Consider the following 19083-nt stretch of genomic DNA (forward strand, 5'->3'; position numbering starts at 1 on the left):
TGGGTCCCCGGCTCCCTCCTTAGAGGTTGAGACCGATCAGGTTTCCCACCTCGGTGCCGCGGCGGCCACCCCGCCCTCTACCTCGGTTGGCGCCGTCACCCCGACACGGGCTCGACTTCCACCTTGCCCGTCGCCACCCCTGCTGCCAGCTCGGACGCTACCTCCGGTTCGTCTGCCCCCCCCCCGCCGCCACGGGTCCCTCTGGCGCCACGACCCCCACCGTCGACGCGGGTCCCTCTGGCACCGCGGCCTCCGCCGCCGCCGCTGCTGTGCCTCTCGGCATGACGACCCATGCTCGGGCTGGTGTGCTTTGGCCGAGCACGCGCTACTTCTTCGACGAGTATGTGTGCGCCGCCTCAACGTCGACGCTGTCACCCATCCCTCCCTCCGCTCGCGCTGCCCTTCAGGATCCCCACTGGGTAGCAGCGATGCAGGAGGAGTTCAGCGCCTTGCAGCGCAACCGCACGTGGCATCTTGTTCCGCGACCCCCTCGTGCAATGTCATCACTAGCAAGTGGGTGTTCTGCCATAAGACCCGCTCGGACGGTCTCTCGAGCGCTACAAGGCTCGGTGGGTGATTCGTGGATTTTGGCAGCGCGCAGGCATGGACTTCACCGACACCTTCCCTCCGGTTGTCAAACCAGGCACGATCTGCGCCGTACTCCAGTTGGCGGTCTCGCAATCCTGGCATGTGCACCAGTTGGATGTCTCCAACGCCTTGTTGCACGACCATCCTTCTGAGCAGGTGTTCTGTGAGTAGCCCACCGGTTTCGTCGACGCTGAGCATCCAGACTTCATGTGCTTGCTCTCCCGTTCTCTTTACGGGTTGAAGCAGACACATCGGGCTTGGTACCAGCGTATCGCAGCCTTCCTGCAGTCTCTGGGCTTTTGGTCCACTCGCTCAGATGCCTCACTCTTTGTGTATCAACGGGGAGTTGACACTGCATATCTGCTGCTCTACGTCGGCGACATCATCCTCATGGCGTCCGCCCCCGATCTCCTTCAACGGCTGACTGCTCGTCTTTGTGATGAGTTCGACCTCAAGGACTTGGGGCCTCTGCACTACTTCCTCGGCATCGAGGTGGTCCGACGGACTGACGGCTTCTTTCTGCATCAGTAGAAGTACGCCCACGAGCTTCTGGAGCGTGCCGGTATGCTTAACTGCAAACCGGCGCCCACCCCTATCGACACGAAGGCAAAGGTCTCTGCTCTGGAGGGGTCTCTCGCGTCCGATGCAGTGTTCTATCGCTCCATTGTTGGTGCTTTACAGTACCTGATGCTGACCTGACCCGACCTACAGTACGCTGTCCAGCAGGTGTGCTTCCACATGCACGCTCCGCTTGACTCCCATTGGACCTTGCTGAAGCTTATTATCGATTACATACGCGGCACCATGTCCTTGGGACTCACCTTGGCGGCCTCTGCCTCCACCGACCTCGTGGCCTACTCGGATGCCGACTGGGTTGGCTGCCCCGACACTCGACGCTCCACGTCCGGCTATTGTGTCTACCTTGGGCCCTCGTTGATTTCTTGGTCATCGAAGCGGCAGCCCACGGTCTCCCGCTCCAGCACCGAGGCAGAGTATTTGGCCGTGGCTAACGTCGTGGCCGGGTGTTCTTGGATCCGTCAGCTACTCCAGGAGTTGCTTTGTGACGTTCACAAGGGTACTCTTGTGTACTGCGATAACGTCAGTGTGGTTTACCTCTCCGCCAACCCGGTGCACCATCGACGTACGAAGCATATTGAGCTCGATATTCACCTCGTGCGCGAGCAGGTTGCCTTTGGCCGTGTTCGGGTTCTCCATGTTCCGACTCGCAACAGTTTGCTGATGTGATGACTAAGGGATTGCCCACTCTTGTCTTCGAGGAGTTTCGGTCCAGTCTCTGTGTCTCCGGCAACGCTTCGACTGCGGGGGGGGGGGGGGGGGGGGGGGGGGGGGTGAGTATATATTTTGTGTTGCATGTATTACGTGTTGCGGCCCACCTCCTAGTCATGTATAGTTAAGATTGATGTCTATACTGTATTTATATATACGTGCACCAGCACCCTATCAATACAACACGTATTACAAAACTATCCGTCTATAGTCCCTTTTGTTGCTGATGCCGTGCCTGCGTGCTCCTTCCTATGTATTTCAATTGAACTCGGGATTTATGTTTGCCACATTGTGAACTATGTGACTTACTCGCCTTGTTATGGGCATTATATTAATTTAAAGCGGGATGCTTCTTGCGTCTTCATTCTAAAGAAACCTAAGTCGTGGCATGAGGAAACTACATGAGCACCTTCCGTGTCAACTTGATTAGTTAAGCGTGAAAGTGACTTGGTAGGTCATAGCCATTCTCAGAGAAGCTTCCCATCACTACTTATTTTACTTGCCCGCCACTCTACTCGAATCCTGCAGCTTCCCTATATACTGTACTTATTGCCAACACTTGCATCTTACACTCACTCACTTCATTGAAACATCCAAAGCCGAGAAAACAGAGACATGGACGGCGCGACCTCGTCGTCCGGCGATGAGCGCGGCGGCGTGCACGTCCTGCTGGTGCCGCTGCCGGCGCAGGGCCACATGAACCCGATGCTCCAGCTCGGCCGGCGCCTCGCGTACCACGGCCTGCGGCCCACGCTCGTCGCCACGCGGTACGTGCTCTCCACGGGCCCGCCCCCCGGCGACCCCTTCCGCGTGGCCGCCTTCTCAGACGGGTTCGACGACGGCGGCATGGCCTCCTGCCCGGACCCCGTCGAGTACTGCCGCAGGGCCGAGGCCGTGGGGTCCGAGACGCTGGCGCAGGTCATCGCCGCCGAGGCGCGCGCCGGGAGGACGCCGTCCGTGATGGTCTACGATCCGCACATGGCGTGGGCGCCGCTTGTGGCGCGGGCCGCGGGCGTGCCGACCGCCGCGTTCATGTCGCAGTCGTGCGCCGTGGACCTGATCTACGGGGAGGCGTGGTCGGGGCGCGCGCCGCTGCCGATGGCGGATGGGAGCGCGCTGCGTCGCCGGGGCGCGGTGAGCGTGGACCTCGGGCCCGAGGACCTGCCGCCGTTCGTGGTGTCGCCGGGGCTATACCCCAAGTACCTGGACGTGTCGATCCGGCAGTTCGAGGGCCTAGAGCACGCCGGCGACGTGCTCGTCAACTCCTTCCGTGACCTCGAACCGCAGGAGGCGGAGTACATGGAGTCCAGATGGCGCGCCAAGACGGTCGGCCCGACGCTGCCGTCCTTCTTCCTCGACGACGGCCGCCTGCCGTCGAACAAGGCCTACGGCGTCAACTTCTTCAGCAGCGCCGCGCCGTGCATGTCATGGCTGGATCGGCAGCCTCCTTGCTCAGTAGTCCTCGCATCTTATGGGACGGTCTACAGCCTCGACGCCGGTGAGCTTGACGAGCTTGGAAATGGGCTCTGCGATTCCGGCAAGCCATTTCTCTGGGTCGTGAGGTCCAACGAGGCACGGAAGATATCTCAAGAGCTCCTTGGCAGGTGCGAGGAAAATGGATTAATTGTGCCTTGGTGCCCCCAGCTTGAGGTTCTCGCGCATAAGGCCATAGGTTTGAAATTGTCAATCTTTGATAAATAGGTCTAAACAAATACTACTAGTTATCTGATTGTTTTGCCAATAATATTGCCTACTTTGGATATGCAGGTTGCTTCTTGACTCATTGTGGATGGAACTCAACGACAGAAGCACTTGTTGCCGGCGTGCCAATGGTGGCGATGCCGAGGTCGGCCGACCAGCCAACCACGGCAAAGTACGTGGAGAGTGCATGGGGGATCGGCGTGCGGATGCGGACAGATGAGAAAGGCTTGGTGAGGAGGGAGGAGGTAGAGAGGTGCATCAGGAAGGTGATGGATGGAGAGGGAAAGGTTGAATACCGTAAAAATGCGACAAAATGGATGAGGATGGCCAAAGAGTCAATGCAAGAAGGAGGAAGCTCTGACAAAAATATTGCCGAATTTGCGGCTAAGTATTTATCAAGATGAATTTAGGTCCAATTATCCACAACCACTCAATAGTCATCGCATATTATGTATGGACATGTTGATATAGTATTATTCGTCTTCACTTTACAGAGCAATGTCAACGCATTCACCGAGAAGCCTATAGCTAAGCTCAAGTTTTCTTGTCTGAGTGACCTTAATACAAATTTGTTTTCTATTGAGTTACCAATGGGTTGACTATACCTCGGCATATCGTCGACGTAAGGTTGTGGAGAATTAGATATGCTTGGTTTTATGCACATAGGTGTAAGCGCTAGATAGAGATGATCACTTGCTACCACCAAAACTTGATGCGGGAGTATTCAAAGTTTGAGTAAATTTCCTGTTTTTACACCATATTTGTGCTCCAGTGATAACTACTATCCTATTTTAGTAAAATTGCAGCTAGTTACCCGATTTAAGAAGTTTATTTCACGTTTTGCCTCATTTGATGTCAGATCCTCCTAAGACCATTGTCACACTCATTCAGACCAGAAAAAGGGTGCAATTATATTCTCCAACTCTTCTAGACTATATTCTAATTAAATTACGCTATTAAAGTTTAGAGATCTCTTTAAGTTTATGATCTTAAATTAAATTTTGAAATTCAATTAACTTGAGTTTCATGTACTATAAAATGTTTAACATATTCAATATAAGATCTACAATTTGATCGGTTCTCCTAAGTTAATTTAAGAACAAATCCTTCAGCCCCAAACAAGTTGGACTGGGCTAGAGTTAAAACCCATAAGATCTAGAAACCAACTCATGATCCTGGCACGTGAATAGCTAACTTACACGCACCCTTCCATGTCAAGTTTGGTCTACCATGACCTCTTTTGACATTATCAGCATGCTTTAACTGTCTGCAATGCACTAGAGCTTTTCAAGGCATGCGATGTATATAGCCAAACCATATCAAACGATGTTGGATAAGCTTCTGTTCAATCGAAGCTAGCCCAACTCTGTCATGTATATCATCATTCTGAAACCGATCCTTTCTTGTGTGGCCACATATCCATCTTAGTATGTGCATCTCACTACACCCAACTATTGAACATGTCATATTTTAGTCAGCCAACACTCAGCGCCATGGAACATTGCGGGTCGAATCACTGTCCTATAGAACCTACCTCCCTTTTAGCTTTTACGGTACTCTCTTATCAAAGAGAAATTCAGAAGCTCGGCGCCACGTCATCCATCCAGCTTTGATTCAATGGCTCACAACTTCATCGATATCACCATCCTTCTGTAACATTGATCCAAAATATCGAAAGGTGTTCTTCTGAGGTACAACCTGCACATAAAGGCTAACCACCTCCTCATGCCAAGTAGTACTGAAACTGCATTTCATGTACTCCATTTTAGTTCTACTAGGCCTAAAAGCTTTCAATTTCAAAGTTTGTCTCCGTCGCTCTAACTTTCTGTTAACCCCCACCCAACTACCATCTACTAGCACCACATTGTCCGCAAAGAGCATACACCATGGGATATCTCCTTGTATACCCCTTGTGACCTCATCCATCACCAAAGCAAAAAGATAAGGGCTCAAAGCGCTGACTCTTGGTGAAGCCGTATTTTAATTGAAAAGTCATCAATGTTGACATCACTTGTTCGAATACTTGTCACAACATTATTGTACATTTCCTTGATGAGGGTAATGTACTTTGTTGGGACTTTGTGTTTCTCCAAGACCCACTGTAGTGGTTCTAAGTCTGACAGTAGATTAGGGGGTACGTAAGAGGAGGCAAGATCCTAGCTAAGATGAAGTTGTGCACGCAAGATTTACGAGTCCAGGCCCTTCGCGAAGGAAGTAACAGTCCTACGTCTCGGTGCCCTGAGGCGGTCAACTGGATTATGCGTGAAGTTACAGGGGGTGCGAACCCTTGTCTCAGTGGTGGGGGTGGCTTATATAGAGTGCGCCAAGACCCTAGCCAGTCCATGTTACAAGGAGTTCAATGTACATAAAGGTGAGGCGTTACTGGTAATGCCAACAATAAAGTCATATAAATGATCATTAACACTACGGAGTGAACGCCTGACCGTTGCCATTCTAAGTGACTTTAGATCTTTTGTACTCCGAGTGGTTTCTTGTACGGTCGAGTGATGGTGTACTGGTCGAATGGAATTAGGCTATCCGAGTGGAGTTTTTGGTTGAGTGGGTTGCACTCTGAGGTGATTCCAGTCGGTAGAAATTATTGTGCTTTGAATGATGTTGATCTTTGGGTAGTGTCCTTGGGAAGGGTGTCTAGGTCAGGCCCATTACCCTACCCTAGGTACATGTCATCGTCATTAGCCCCCGAATGGGTCGAGGTCTGAGGAAAGGAAGAGGTTGGAGGTAGTTCCGACTCAATTTTTATGCTCCAGAGGCATCTTGCTTGGGAAGGTGAACTATTTTTGAAACTTCAACCTTATTTTCAGTCGCCTTGATCCATTCAGAACCTGTCAAGTGAACTTATACTGGAACGCTTCGAGTGTTGGAGAGGAACGAAATCTTTGGCGTGATTGACTGTGCTGCCATCTCCGGATCTCACGGGATTCGGAATTTGGGGAAGCGCGCAGGACGGAGTGCGCCGCAGTAATCGGGATGGATTAGGCAAGGGCGCCTCGATTTTCGTGCCGCCTTTTTCGCCACGTACCGAGCGCGCGTCTGTTGCGTGATTTGGCAGGATTTCTTGGGCTCGCGTGTCAGTCACTCGGAAATATGCAAATAAAAGACTCCGCCGCTGGTGAATCTGCACAGCGTTCCCCATTCTCCTTCTCCTCCCTCTGTTTCCACATCTCGCACTCCACAACTCTCGACACCACCGCACCACTTGTGTGAAGTCCACGGCGATGGGGAAGGACAAGACGACGGCTCTGGAGCGCGCCGAGAAGGCGACGGCGACGGTGACGACGGCGGCGAAGCCGAAAGGGAAGAAGAGGAGTCGGGGAGGATCCTCCTCGAGGTCTGGCCTGCCGCCCGGCTAGATCCAGGGCGACTGGATCCGCTCCACGATCCAGCTGGAGTATGTGGAGGATCTGGCCTCGGGAGGTTTGATTTCTCATGAATCTTGAAGGCTTCCCGGCAACGAGACCGAGCCGCAGCCGCAGGAGGGTGAGTGCATCCTCCTTGTGACCCACGTCGACCGCGGATTCTCTCTGCCTCCTCATCCTTTTTCCGGGGCTTTCTGAACTTCTTTGCAGCCCAGCTTCATCACTTTTCCCCCAACACCATCATGTATCTAGCTGTGTTTGTTTCCATGTGCGAAAATTTCTTGGGTCGTCGACCGCATTGGGGTCTCTTCAAACATATCTTCACCTGTCGCTCTCAATCGGTGAAAAAAGCTAATCCGAATGATGAGAAGACTCACGTGATGCAGATGTGTGGAGGCCTGGGTATCTAGATGAGGAGCAAAAGTGCCTTTCCAGCCGTAATCCTTCCCGAGTCAGTTAGAGGGTGGCAGTCGACCTGTTTCTACTGCAAGGACCAGCCGACTCCTGGTCGGTCGACTGGTCTCCCTCCCTTCTCCATGGAACGAGTCCAACAGCCCACTTCCTTGAAAGTAACCCCAGCAGAGAGAGCGGAGGTGAACATGCTGATGGAGCGAGTAGTCCAATTGGTCCGGGATGGCGTGACTGGTATGGACCTGCTGGAAGTGTTCCTCAGTCGACGCATCCAGCCGCTCCAGGCCCGTGATCATCCTATGTGGATGTATTCAGGCATTGAGGACACCACTCGGATCCACCCGGAGGACGTCACCGAGGAGACAGTGGAGCTGTGGTTGCAGGGCATCACCGGGAACAAAGATAACCCCCGGGGGTCCAGAAGAGTTCAACCATTCTGCGCTGGTCATTAACCTGAAAAGGTCTGTCTTTTCTTGTCGAGTGCTTATCTGTCGAGTGCTTCATTGTCGAGTGCTTATCTGTCGAGTGCTTCTTCATTTTGATTTGTAACTGCTTTCGTGCCCGACTGACATCTATGTTAATCTTTGCCTTGTAGGTCTACATTGATGCATATTCAATGCCCAATGGAGAGCAGGACCAGGAGGGAGAGGTGAGTGGGGGCGAAAGCGGCGATTGGAGATCCGATGATGAGGACGAGGAGGAGAGTGAGGATTCAAGCGACGACAAGGAGGTCGACTCTCCGCCTCATACTGAAAGACACTCCAAGCAGATCCATGACCCTGCGAGTATTCGCGGCAAGGCAGTTGCGCAGACCTCAAAGCGCACTTGGACTTCCTCTCCTGTCCCGACTGAGAAGGCGCCGAAGCAGCCCAAGATTACGGCTCCTAAGCCTCGGAAGACTCTGCCCAAGATCAAGATCGACGTTCATGTTGCCTCCGGGTAAGTGTTCTGTTTTCTCCTTTGATACAATGATTTCTTAAGCAGACATCGACTCGCTTTCTTGCTTGATCGAGTGAATTCGAGAACTTGCAGTGTTGCTACTTCTGGGACCTCAGTGGACATTTACAGGAATGAGGATGACGCAGAAATGGAAGATGCGGCCACCTCCAGAGCAGGTGTGACTCTACTATCTTGCTTCCACTCTGTTAATTGCCTTGCAGGCTGACTGACAAATTGTGGTCTAAACTTTTGCAGCACCACAACATGTGATTGGACTTCCAAACAATGACCAAGAAGTGCCACTGAGGCCTATGGGAAGGAGAGGTAGGAGCTCAGGAAGGAAAGCGTCGATCGGCAAGACAACCCAAACGACATCAGTGCCCGAGCCAGTGGTCCGGAAGACTGGAGATCTCAGTCGGGCTTCCATCACTTTTGCTGATCCTGTGTCGACTGGACGCCCATCAGCGTCGACTGCCCAAGACCCTACTTCATCTGTTCAATCTCATGCCTCGGACTCGCAAGTTGCTGCGACTGTTCCACCATCTCTGCTGTTCGTCACCCATCACGTTCCGGAGGATCAGGCAAGCGCTGCTAAGGAAGCTATACGCCAAGCAGGCCTGATGATGGAGTGGATGAAGACAGTGCATGAGACCAGCCAAGCTGCATATGATGCCAGTGCAGCTCTCCAAGCCAATGTCCAGGTTAGTTGATTTCCGACTGACCCTCCAACTTGATGCTTGAGAACTGTTGTTTTCTTATTCATAAGATGTCCGTGGATGATTGTTTTCACACTTTCAAACTTCATGCGCATCTGTTCACCCACTAGGTGCGTTCTTTTATTACACAATCTTCTTCTCTTGAATCGACGTCGAGTGAACTTCGAATCAGTGGGAGCATGCAGAGTGCACCCATTGGGTGTAGTCCCCGAGACCGCCCTCAAATGTTTGATTCGGCGGGGGTCTTAAATCTCTGTTGATAAAAAATTCACTCGGTCTTGAACGGATCATGTCGAGTGAATTCTTAAACCAGTGGGGGCACACCAAGTGAACCCATTGGGTGTAGTCCCCGAGAAAGTGGTCGACTGCGGGCAGTCGGCCGTGGTCTGAGACCTTTTTTGAGCGACTGGACTGACCAGGTCGAGTACCAGTGGGGGCAAGCCAAGTGCACCCACTGGGTGTAGTCCCCGAGACTACTGGTGAATGTTTGATTCTGCAGTAGTCTTAGAATTGTGATGGGTACTTGGTATATTGACTTTTTGCGTAGACTCCTTGGGAACGGTGCCAGAAATCCTTCTTGCTACGTCTTGAGCTTGCGTTGGTTTTCCCCGAAGAGGAAGGGATGATGCAGCAGAGTAGAGTAAGTATTTCCCTCGGTTTTTGAGAACCAAGGTATCAATCCAGTAGGAGCCCACGCTCAAGTCCCTCGTACCTGCACAAAGCGATAGCTACTCGCAACCAACGCGATTAGGGGTTGTCAAGCCCTTCACGGTCACTTACGAGAGTAAGATCTGATAGATAGAATATTTATGGTATTTTTGATATAAAGATGCAAAGTAAAAAGTAAAAGCAAAGTAAAAAAGCAAAACAATATAAAAGTGATGGAGATCGATATGATGAGAATAGACCCGGGGGCCATAGGTTTCACTAGTGGCTTCTCTCAAGAGCATAAGTATTCTACGGTGGGTGAGCAAATTACTGTTGAGAAATTGATAGAATTGAGCATAATTATGAGAATATCTAGGCATGATCATGTATATAGGAATCACGTCCGTGACAAGTAGATCGAAACGATTCTGCATCTACTACTATTACTCCACTCATCGACCGCTATCCAGCATGCATCTAGAGTATTAAGTTAAAACAGAGTAATGCCTTAAGCAAGATGACATGATGTAGAGAGATAAATTCATGCAATATGAAATAAACCCCATCTTGTTATCCTTGATGGCAACGATACAATACGTGCCTTGCTGCCCCTTCTGTCACTGGGTAAGGATACAGCAAGATCGAACCCAAAGCTAAGCACTTCCCATGGCAAGAACTACCAATCTAGTTGGCCAAACCAAACGGATAATTCGAAGAGACTTGCAAAGATAACCAATCATGCATAAAAGAATTCAGAGAAGATTCAAATATTATTCATAGATAGACTTGATCATAAACCCACAATTCATCGGTCTCAACAAACACACCGCAAAAAGAAGATTACATCGAATAGATCTCCACAAGAGAGGGGGAGAACTTTGTATTGAGATTCAAAGAGAGAGAAGAAGCCATCTAGCTATTAACTATGGACCCGAAGGTCTGAGGTAAACTACTCACACTTCATCGGAGGGGCTAGGATGATGTAGAAGCTCTCCGTGATGACGGCCCTCTTCCGGCGGAGCTCCGGAACAGGCCCCAAGATGGGATCTCGTGGATACAGAAAGTTGCGGCGGTGGAATTAGGTTTATGGCTCCTGTTCTGATCGTTTGGGGGTACGTGTGTATATATAGGAGGAAGGAGTACGTCGGTGGAGCACTGAGGGGCCCACGAGGCACGGGGGCGCGCCCTAGGGGGGGCGCCCCCCACCCTCGTGACCACCTCTTTGATCCCTTGCAGTAGGGTCCAAGTCTCCTGGATCACGTTCGGTGAGAAAATCACGTTTCCGAAGATTTTATATTCTGTTTATCTGAAACACTGAAATAGGCAAAAAAACAACAATTCTGGGCTGGGCCTCCGGTTAATAGGTTGGTCCCAAAAATAATATAAAAGTGGAAAATAAAGCCCAATATACTCCAAAACAGTAGATAATATAGCATGGAGCAATCAAAAATTATAGATACATTGGAGACGTATTAGGCATCCCCAAGCTTAATTCATGCTCGTCCTCGAGTAGGTAAATGATAAAAAGAGAATTTTTGATGCGGAGTGCTACTTCGCATAATTTCAATGCAAATCTTCTTAATTGTGGTATGAATATTCAGATTAGAAAGATTCAAGACAAAGGTTTATATTGACATAAGAAATAATAATACTTCAAGCATACTAACAAAGCAATTATGTCTTCTCAAAATAACATGGCCAAAGAAAGTTATCCCTGCAAAATCATATAGTCTGGCTATGCTCCATCTTCCCCACACAAAGTATTTAAATCATGCACAACCCCGATGACAAGCCAAGCAATTGTTTCATACTCTAACTTTTTCAAAACTTTTTCAATCTTCACGCAATACATGAGCGTGAGCCATGGATATAGCACTATAGGTGGAATAGAATGGTCGTTGTGGAGAAGACAAAAAGGAGAAGATAGTCTCACATCAACTAGGCGTATCAACGGGCTATGGAGATGCCCATCAATAGATATCAATGTGAGTGAGTAGGGATTACCATGCAACGAATGCACTAGAGCTATAAATGTATGAAAGCTCAACAAAAAAAACTAGCGGGTGTACATCCAACTTGCTTGCTCACGAAGACCTAGGGCAATTTGAGGAAGCCCATCATTGGAATATACAAGCCAAGTTCTATAACGTAAAATTCCCACTAGTATATGAAAGTGACAACATATGAGACTCTCTATATGAAGAACATGGTGCTACTTTGAAGCACAATATATGAGACTCGCTATATCATGGTGCTACTTTGAAGCATAAGTGTGGAAAAAATGATAGTAGCATTGTCCCTTTTTTATTTATTTATATTTTTTTGGTTTTTGGGGCCTTCTTTTTTTTCTTTGGCCTTTCTCCTTTTTTTTTGGAACAATGGTCTATTGAATGATGATCATCACACTTCTATTTATTTACAACTCAATGATTACAACTCGATACTAAAACAAAGTATGACTCTATATGAATGCCTCCGGCGGTGTACCGGGATATGCAATGAATCAAGAGTGACAAGTATGAAAGAATTATGAACGGTGGCTTTGCCACAAATACTATGTCAGCTACGTGATCATGCTAAGCAATATGACAATGATGGATGTGTCATGATGAACTAGATGGTGGAAAGTTGCATGGCAATATATCTCGGAATGGCTATGGAAATGCCATAATAGGTAGGTATGGTGGCTGTTTTGAGGAAGGTATATGGTAGGTGTATGATACCGGCGAAAGTTGCACGGTATTAGAGAGGCTAGCAAGGGTGGAAGGGTGAGAGTGCCTATAATCCATGGACTCAACATTAGTCATAAAGAACTCATATACTTATCGCAAAAATTTAGAAGTTATCAAAGCAAAGTATTACGCGCATGCTCCTAGGGGGGTCGATTGGTAGGAAAAGACCATCGCTCGTCCCCGACCGCCACTCATAAGGAAGACAATCAATAAATAAATCATGCTCTGACTTCATCACATAACGGTTCACCATACGTGCATGCTACGGGAATCACCAACTTCAACACAAGTATTCTTTAAATTCACAACTACTCATCTCGCATGACTTTAATATTATCACCTCCATATCTCAAAACAATTATCATGCTTCAATCTTTTCTTAGTATTCATCACACTCAAAAGAAAGTTTCACAAATCTTGAATACCAAGCATATTATTATTAGGCAAATTACCATGCTATTAAGAGACTCTCAAAATAATTTAAGTGAAGCATGAGAGATCAATAGTTTCTTTAAAATGAATCCACCACCGTGCTCTAAAAGATCTAAGTGAAGCACATAGAGCAAAATTATCTAGCTCAAAGGATATAAGTGAAGCACATAGAGTATTCTATCAAATTTTAATTCGTGTATGGCTCTCTCAAAAGGTGTGTACAGCAAGGATGATTGTGGCATACTAACAAACAAAGACACAAATAACACAAGACGCTGCAAGCAAAACACATATCATGTTGGTGAATAAAAATATAGCTCCAAGTAAATTACCGATGGAAGTGGACGAAAGAGGGGATGCCTTCCGGGGCATCCCCAAGCTTTGACTTTTTGGTGTCCTTGTATTATCTTGGGGGTGCCATAGGCATCCCCAATCTTAGGCTCTTGCCACTCCTTGTTCCATGATCCATCAAAAGAATTCACCCAAAACTTGAAAACTTCACAGCACAAAACTCAAAATAGAAAACTCATGAGCTCCGTTAGCGAAAGAAAACAAAAGACCACTTCAAGGTACTGTAATGAACTCATTCTTTATTTATATTGGTGTTAAACCTACTGTATTCCAACTTCTCTATGGATTATAAACTATTTTACTAGCCATAGATTCATCAAAATAAGCAAACAACACACGAAAAACAGAATCTGTCAAAAACAGAACAGTCTGTAGTAATCTGTAGCTAGCGCAAGATCTGGAACCCCAAAAATTATAAAATAAATTTCTGGACGTGAGGAATTTATCTATTAATGATCTTCAAAAATAATTAAGTAAATATCACTCTTAAAGTAAAAATGACAGCAGTTCTCGTGAGCACTAAAGTTTCTATTTTTTACAGCAAGTTCAACAAGGCTTTCCCCAAGTCTTCCCAACGGTTCTACTTGGCACAAACACTAATTAAACACAAAAAACACAAACAAAACAGAGGCTAAATAATTTATTTATTACTAAACAGGAGCAAAAATCAAGGAATAAAAATAAAATTGGGTTGCCTCCCAACAAGCGCTATCGTTTAATGCCCCTAGCTAGGCATAACGAGCAAGAATAGATCTAGGTATTGCCATATTTGGTAGGCAATTATTCAATTAGGCATCTGCCATCTTTAGGAATTTTTTTCTGTTTATTAATTATCAAACTTTTTTTTGACCGTGAACTGAGGGGTAAAACCCCCACAGCATTTCAAAACTTTATTAAAGGCAGGCAACAATTATCAAACTTTTTGGCACAAGATCGAAAAAATCATTTGTAATAAATGGTTATTTAATGATAGCAAAAAGATTGGGATGAATACTTACAGATTTAAGATCAGCAGTTTCCTTACTAGATGATTCACCCTTATTTTTAGGAACATACATGAGCTTGGCAATTTTAGTAGGAGGACTAAGAGTATTCTTTATGGAAGAAAAAGCGGTTCCCAAATTTGTAATGATACCCTCAAGTTTATCAATTCTAGTAGAATCTAAGTTCATCTTCTCATTAACTATGGGTTCCTTTTCCTTAATATTTTTCAAAGTCATTCCTACCTTAGATCCATATTGAGTGATTTGATTGTGGATCTTTTTATCTAGATTTTCAATTGATTCAATAGTAGCAACTTTATTTTCAATAATTTCAAGTCTTTGCATAACATGCTCCAAAGTTAACATGGTTCCATTAACCAAAAGAGGTGGTGAGCCAAATAAATCTATCATAGCATTATAAGAATCAAAAGTATGGCTACCAAAGAAGTACCCTCCAATAATGGTATCGAGGATATATCTATACCAAGGATTAACACCTACATAAAAATTGCGAAGAAGAACTAAGGTAGATTGCTTCCTGGTAGATCTATTTTGAGCATTGGAAATTCTATACCAAGCATCTTTTAGATTTTCTCCCTCCCTTTGTTTAAAATTTAGAACTTCACTCTTGGGAGACAACGGAGAAGATATGAGACTAGCCATGATGACAAGCAAACAAAGAGGTGAACAGAGAGGGAAGATAGAGAGAGAGGGCGAATAAAACGGCAAGGGTGAATTGGGGGAGAGGAAAACGAGAGGCAAATGGCAAATAATGTAACGCGAGAGATAAGGATTGTGATGGGTACTTGGTATATTGACTTTTTGCGTAGACTCCCCGCCAACGGCGCCAGAAATCCTTCTTGCTACGTCTTGATCTTGCGTTGGTTTTCCCCGAAGAGGAAGGGATGATGCAGCAGAGTAGCGTAAGTATTTCCCTCAGTTTTTGAGAACCAAGGTATCAATCCAGTAGGAGCCCACGCTCAAGTCCCTCGTACCTGCACAAAGCGATAGCTACTCGCAACCAACGTGACTAGGGGTTGTCAAGCCCTTCACGGTCACTTACGAGAGTGAGATCAGATAGATAGAATATTTTTGGTATTTTTGATATAAAGATGCAAAGTAAAAAGTAAAAGCAAAGTAAAAAGCAAAACAATATAAAAGTGATGGAGATTGATATGATGAGAATAGACCCGGGGGCCATAGGTTTCACTAGTGGCTTCTCTCAAGAGCATAAGTATTCTACGGTGGGTGAACAAATTATTGTTGAGAAATTGATAGAATTGAGCATAATTATGAGAATATCTAGGCATGATCATGTATATAGGCATCACGTCAGTGACAAGTAGATCAAAACGATTCTGCATCTACTACTATTACTCCACTCATCGACCGCTATCCAGCATGCATCTAGAGTATTAAGTTAAAAACAGAGTAATGCCTTAAGCAAGATGACATGATGTAGAGAGATAAATTCATGCAATATGAAATAAACCCCATCTTGTTATCCTCGATGGCAGCGATACAATACGTGCCTTGCTGCCCCTTCTGTCATTGGGTAAGGACACCGCAAGATCGAACCCAAAGCTAAGCACTTCTCCCATGGCAAGAACTACCAATCTAGTTGGCCAAACCAAACGGATAATTCGAAGAGACTTGCAAAGATAACCAATCATGCATAAAAGAATTCAGAGAAGATTCAAATATTATTCATAGATAGACTTGATCATAAACCCACAATTCATTTATCTCAACAAACACACCGCAAAAACAAGATTACATCGAATAGATCTCCACAAGAGAGGGGGAGAACTTTGTATTGAGATTCAAAGAGAGAAAAGAAGCCATCTAGCTACTAACAATGGACCCGAAGGTCTGAGGTAAACTACTCACACTTCATCGGAGGGGCTAGGATGATGTAGAAGCTCTCCGTGATGACGGTTGTCTTCCGGCGGAGCTCCAGAACAGGCCCCAAGATGGGATCTCGTGGATACAGAAAGTTGCGGCGGTGGAATTAGGTTTTTGGCTCCTGTTCTGATCGTTTGGGGATACGTGTGTATATATAGGAGGAAGGAGTACGTCGGTGGAGCACCGAGGGGCTCACGAGGCAGGGGGCGCACCCCCCTCTTTGATCCCTTGCAGTAGGGTCCAAGTCTCCTGGATCACGTTCGGTGAGAAAATCACGTTTCCAAAGATTTTATTCCGTTTGGACTCCCTTTGATATTCTGTTTATCCGAAACACTGAAATAGGCAAAAAACAGCAATTCTGGGCTGGGCCTCCGGTTAATAGGTTAGTCCCAAAAATAATGTAAAAGTGGAAAATAAAGCCCAATATAGTCCAAAACAGTAGATAATATAGCATGGATCAATCAAAAATTATAGATATGTTGGAGACGTATCACAGCACAGAAGGAGGCTCAGGAGAAAACAACACTTGCCAACAAGAAGCTGACTTCAGTCGGGGCGTTAGAGGAATACAATGCCAAGCTGAAGACTGCGCTTGCCGAAGCTAACAAAGAAGTGACCCGTCTGAAGTAGGACAATGTAGCCCTGAATGACAAGATTGAAGATCTCTCTTGGAAGGGAAATGACCTGGAGGCTTATCTGGGGGGGACTCGCCAAGAAGTTGTTCCTCATGCTGGAAGGTATTTTCTCCTGGTCGACTGGTTTCACCTTATAGTTGTTGGTTCTCCAGACAATTCTTTGACTCGTCATTTTGCTGTGCAGAGTTTTGCCATAACTTTGAAGAGGAGACTGGACGGATCGAGACGAACTTGGATCCCATCAACTCTCCCGTTCAGGACGAAGCCACCATGAACATGCTCCGACTGGAATCTCGTCTCGCCAGTGTTGTGGATTATCTGGCTCAACTGAAGGTGGCGGTTTCTCGAGTCGACACGGTGCTCTGGCTGAAGAAGAGCTTCCAGAATGCCCTCGAGTCTATGATGACTCGACTCAACGAGATTCCCGGTCGAGTGCAGGAATGGAAGAAGTCTTCCGCCTGATGTGGTGCTGATGTGGCTTTGTGCCTAGTCCGTGTCCACTGCAAGGAGGCCAAGGAAGAGAAACTGGCAGCGCTCAAAGTCGCCAACACCAAACATCGCCAGTTTCAGTCCTTCATGGAGACCTTCATTGATGTCGCCACTCGCATTGCAGACGGAATCGACTTGGACGAGTTTGTCAAGCCAGCCAGTCCTCCCCCGGAGGAGTGAACAAACTTTAAATCTTAATTCAATTTGCCTCGGAATGCCGAGTGATTTTGTAACCATTAAAACTCCTTCGGGACGGATGCCCGAGCACTTTTATCTGCGGTTCTGAACTTTGAGATTTATCTGAACTTTGTTGTTTTTGAATCTCTTGTCTCTGGGTGGAACTTGATTCTTCAGTCTGAATTGTTACTGACTCTATGATGCAGCTCTATCGAGTGGACCATGGACAAGGGCACTTGATGCCGTCCATGACCTGCACCTCGTCGTCCTTGCGGATCAGGATGGAGCGGACGTTATACTTGTGTCGCAGCTCCATCGAGTGGGGCGCGGACAAGAGCACTTGGTGTTGTGCACGACCTGCACCTCGTCGTCCTTGCAGATCGGGATGGAGCAGACGTTATACTCGTGTCGCAGCTCCGTCAAGTAGGTCGTGGGCAAGGGCACTTGATGTTGTGCATGACATGCACCTCGTCGTCCTTGCGGATCGGGATGGTTTTAAACTTTGGCGAGTACGAGACTATAGCTAAGCCTCTGAGTGGGAGGATTGCTCTCCACTCGGTAGGATTTTTTAAACTTGGGCGAGTACGGGACTGCAGCTAAGCCTCCGAGTGGGAGGATTGCTCTCCACTCGATAGGATTTTTAACTTAGGCGAGTACAGGACTGCAGTTAAGCCCCCGAGTGGGAGGATTGTTCTCCACTTGGTAGGATTTTTTTAAACTTAGGCGAGTATGGGACTGCAGCTAAGCCCCCGAGTGGGAGGATTGCTCTCCACTCGGTAGAATTTTTTAAACTTAGGTGAGTACGAGACTGCAGCTAAGCTCCCGAGTGGGAGGATTGCTATCCACTCGGTAGGATTTATAACTTAGGTGAGTACGGGACTGCAGCTAAGCCCCCAGGTTGGAGGATTTCTCTCCACTCGGTAGGATTTTTTAAACTTAGGCGAGTACGGGACTGCAGCTAAGCTCCCAAGTGGGAGCATTTCTCTCCACTCGGTAGGATTTTTAACTTAGGCGAGTACGGGACTACAGCTAAGCCCCCGAGTGGGAGGATTGCTCTCCACTCAGTAGGATTTTTTAAACTTAGGCGAGTACTGGACTGCAGCTAAGCCCCCGAGTGGGAGGATTGATCTCCACTCGGTAGGATTTTTTTAAACTTAGGCGAGTACGGGACTGCAGCTAAGCTCCGGAGTGGGAGGATTGCTCTCCACTCGGTAGGATTTTTAACTTAGGCGAGTACGGGACTGCAGCTAAGCCCCCGAGTGTGAGGATTGCTCTTCACTCGGTAGGATTTTTTAAACTTAGGCGAGTACGGGACTGCAGCTAAGCTCCCGAGTGGGAGGATTGCTCTCCACTCGGTAGGATTATAACTTAGGCGAGTACGGGACTGCAACTAAGCCCTCGAGTGGGAGGATTGCTCTCCACTCTGTAGGATCTTTTAAACTTAGGCGAGTACGGGACTGTAGCTAAGCCCCCGAGCGGCAGGATTGCTCTCCACTTGGTAGGATTTTTTAAACTTAGGCGAGTACGGGACTGCAGCTAAGCTCCTGAGTGGGAGGATTGCTCTCCACTCGGTAGGATTTTTAACTTAGGCGAGTACGGGACTGCAGCTAAGCCCCCGAGTGGGAGGATTGCTCTCCACTCGGTAGGATTTTTTAAACTTAGGCGAGTGCGGGACTGCAGCTAAGCCCCCGAGTGGGAGGATTGCTCTCCAC

At 47.4% G+C, this 19083-nt stretch overlaps 1 protein-coding gene across 1 annotated transcript; it reads left to right on the forward strand.

Annotated features, from left to right (window-relative positions):
• Positions 1-2409: 2409 nt before the first annotated feature.
• LOC123106616 (UDP-glycosyltransferase 79) lies at positions 2410-4067 on the forward strand. Its single transcript, XM_044528717.1, has 2 exons — positions 2410-3547; positions 3643-4067. The coding sequence occupies exons 1-2, from the start codon at positions 2491-2493 to the stop codon at positions 3978-3980; spliced, it is 1395 nt and encodes a 464-aa protein (XP_044384652.1). The 5' UTR covers positions 2410-2490; the 3' UTR covers positions 3981-4067.
• Positions 4068-19083: the final 15016 nt, after the last annotated feature.

Source organism: Triticum aestivum, chromosome 5A (assembly GCF_018294505.1).
Source record: "Triticum aestivum cultivar Chinese Spring chromosome 5A, IWGSC CS RefSeq v2.1, whole genome shotgun sequence".
Classification (NCBI taxonomy): Eukaryota; Viridiplantae; Streptophyta; class Magnoliopsida; order Poales; family Poaceae; genus Triticum; species Triticum aestivum.

Excerpts from the sequence above, each read along its gene's own strand:
- LOC123106616 (XM_044528717.1), top strand. The coding sequence starts at position 2,491 with ATGGACGGCGCGACCTCGTCGTCCGGCGATGAGCGCGGCGGCGTGCAC. Across the intron at positions 3,548-3,642 it reads TCTCGCGCATAAGGCCATAG|GTTGCTTCTTGACTCATTGT; the intron begins GTTTGAAATTGT and ends TTGGATATGCAG.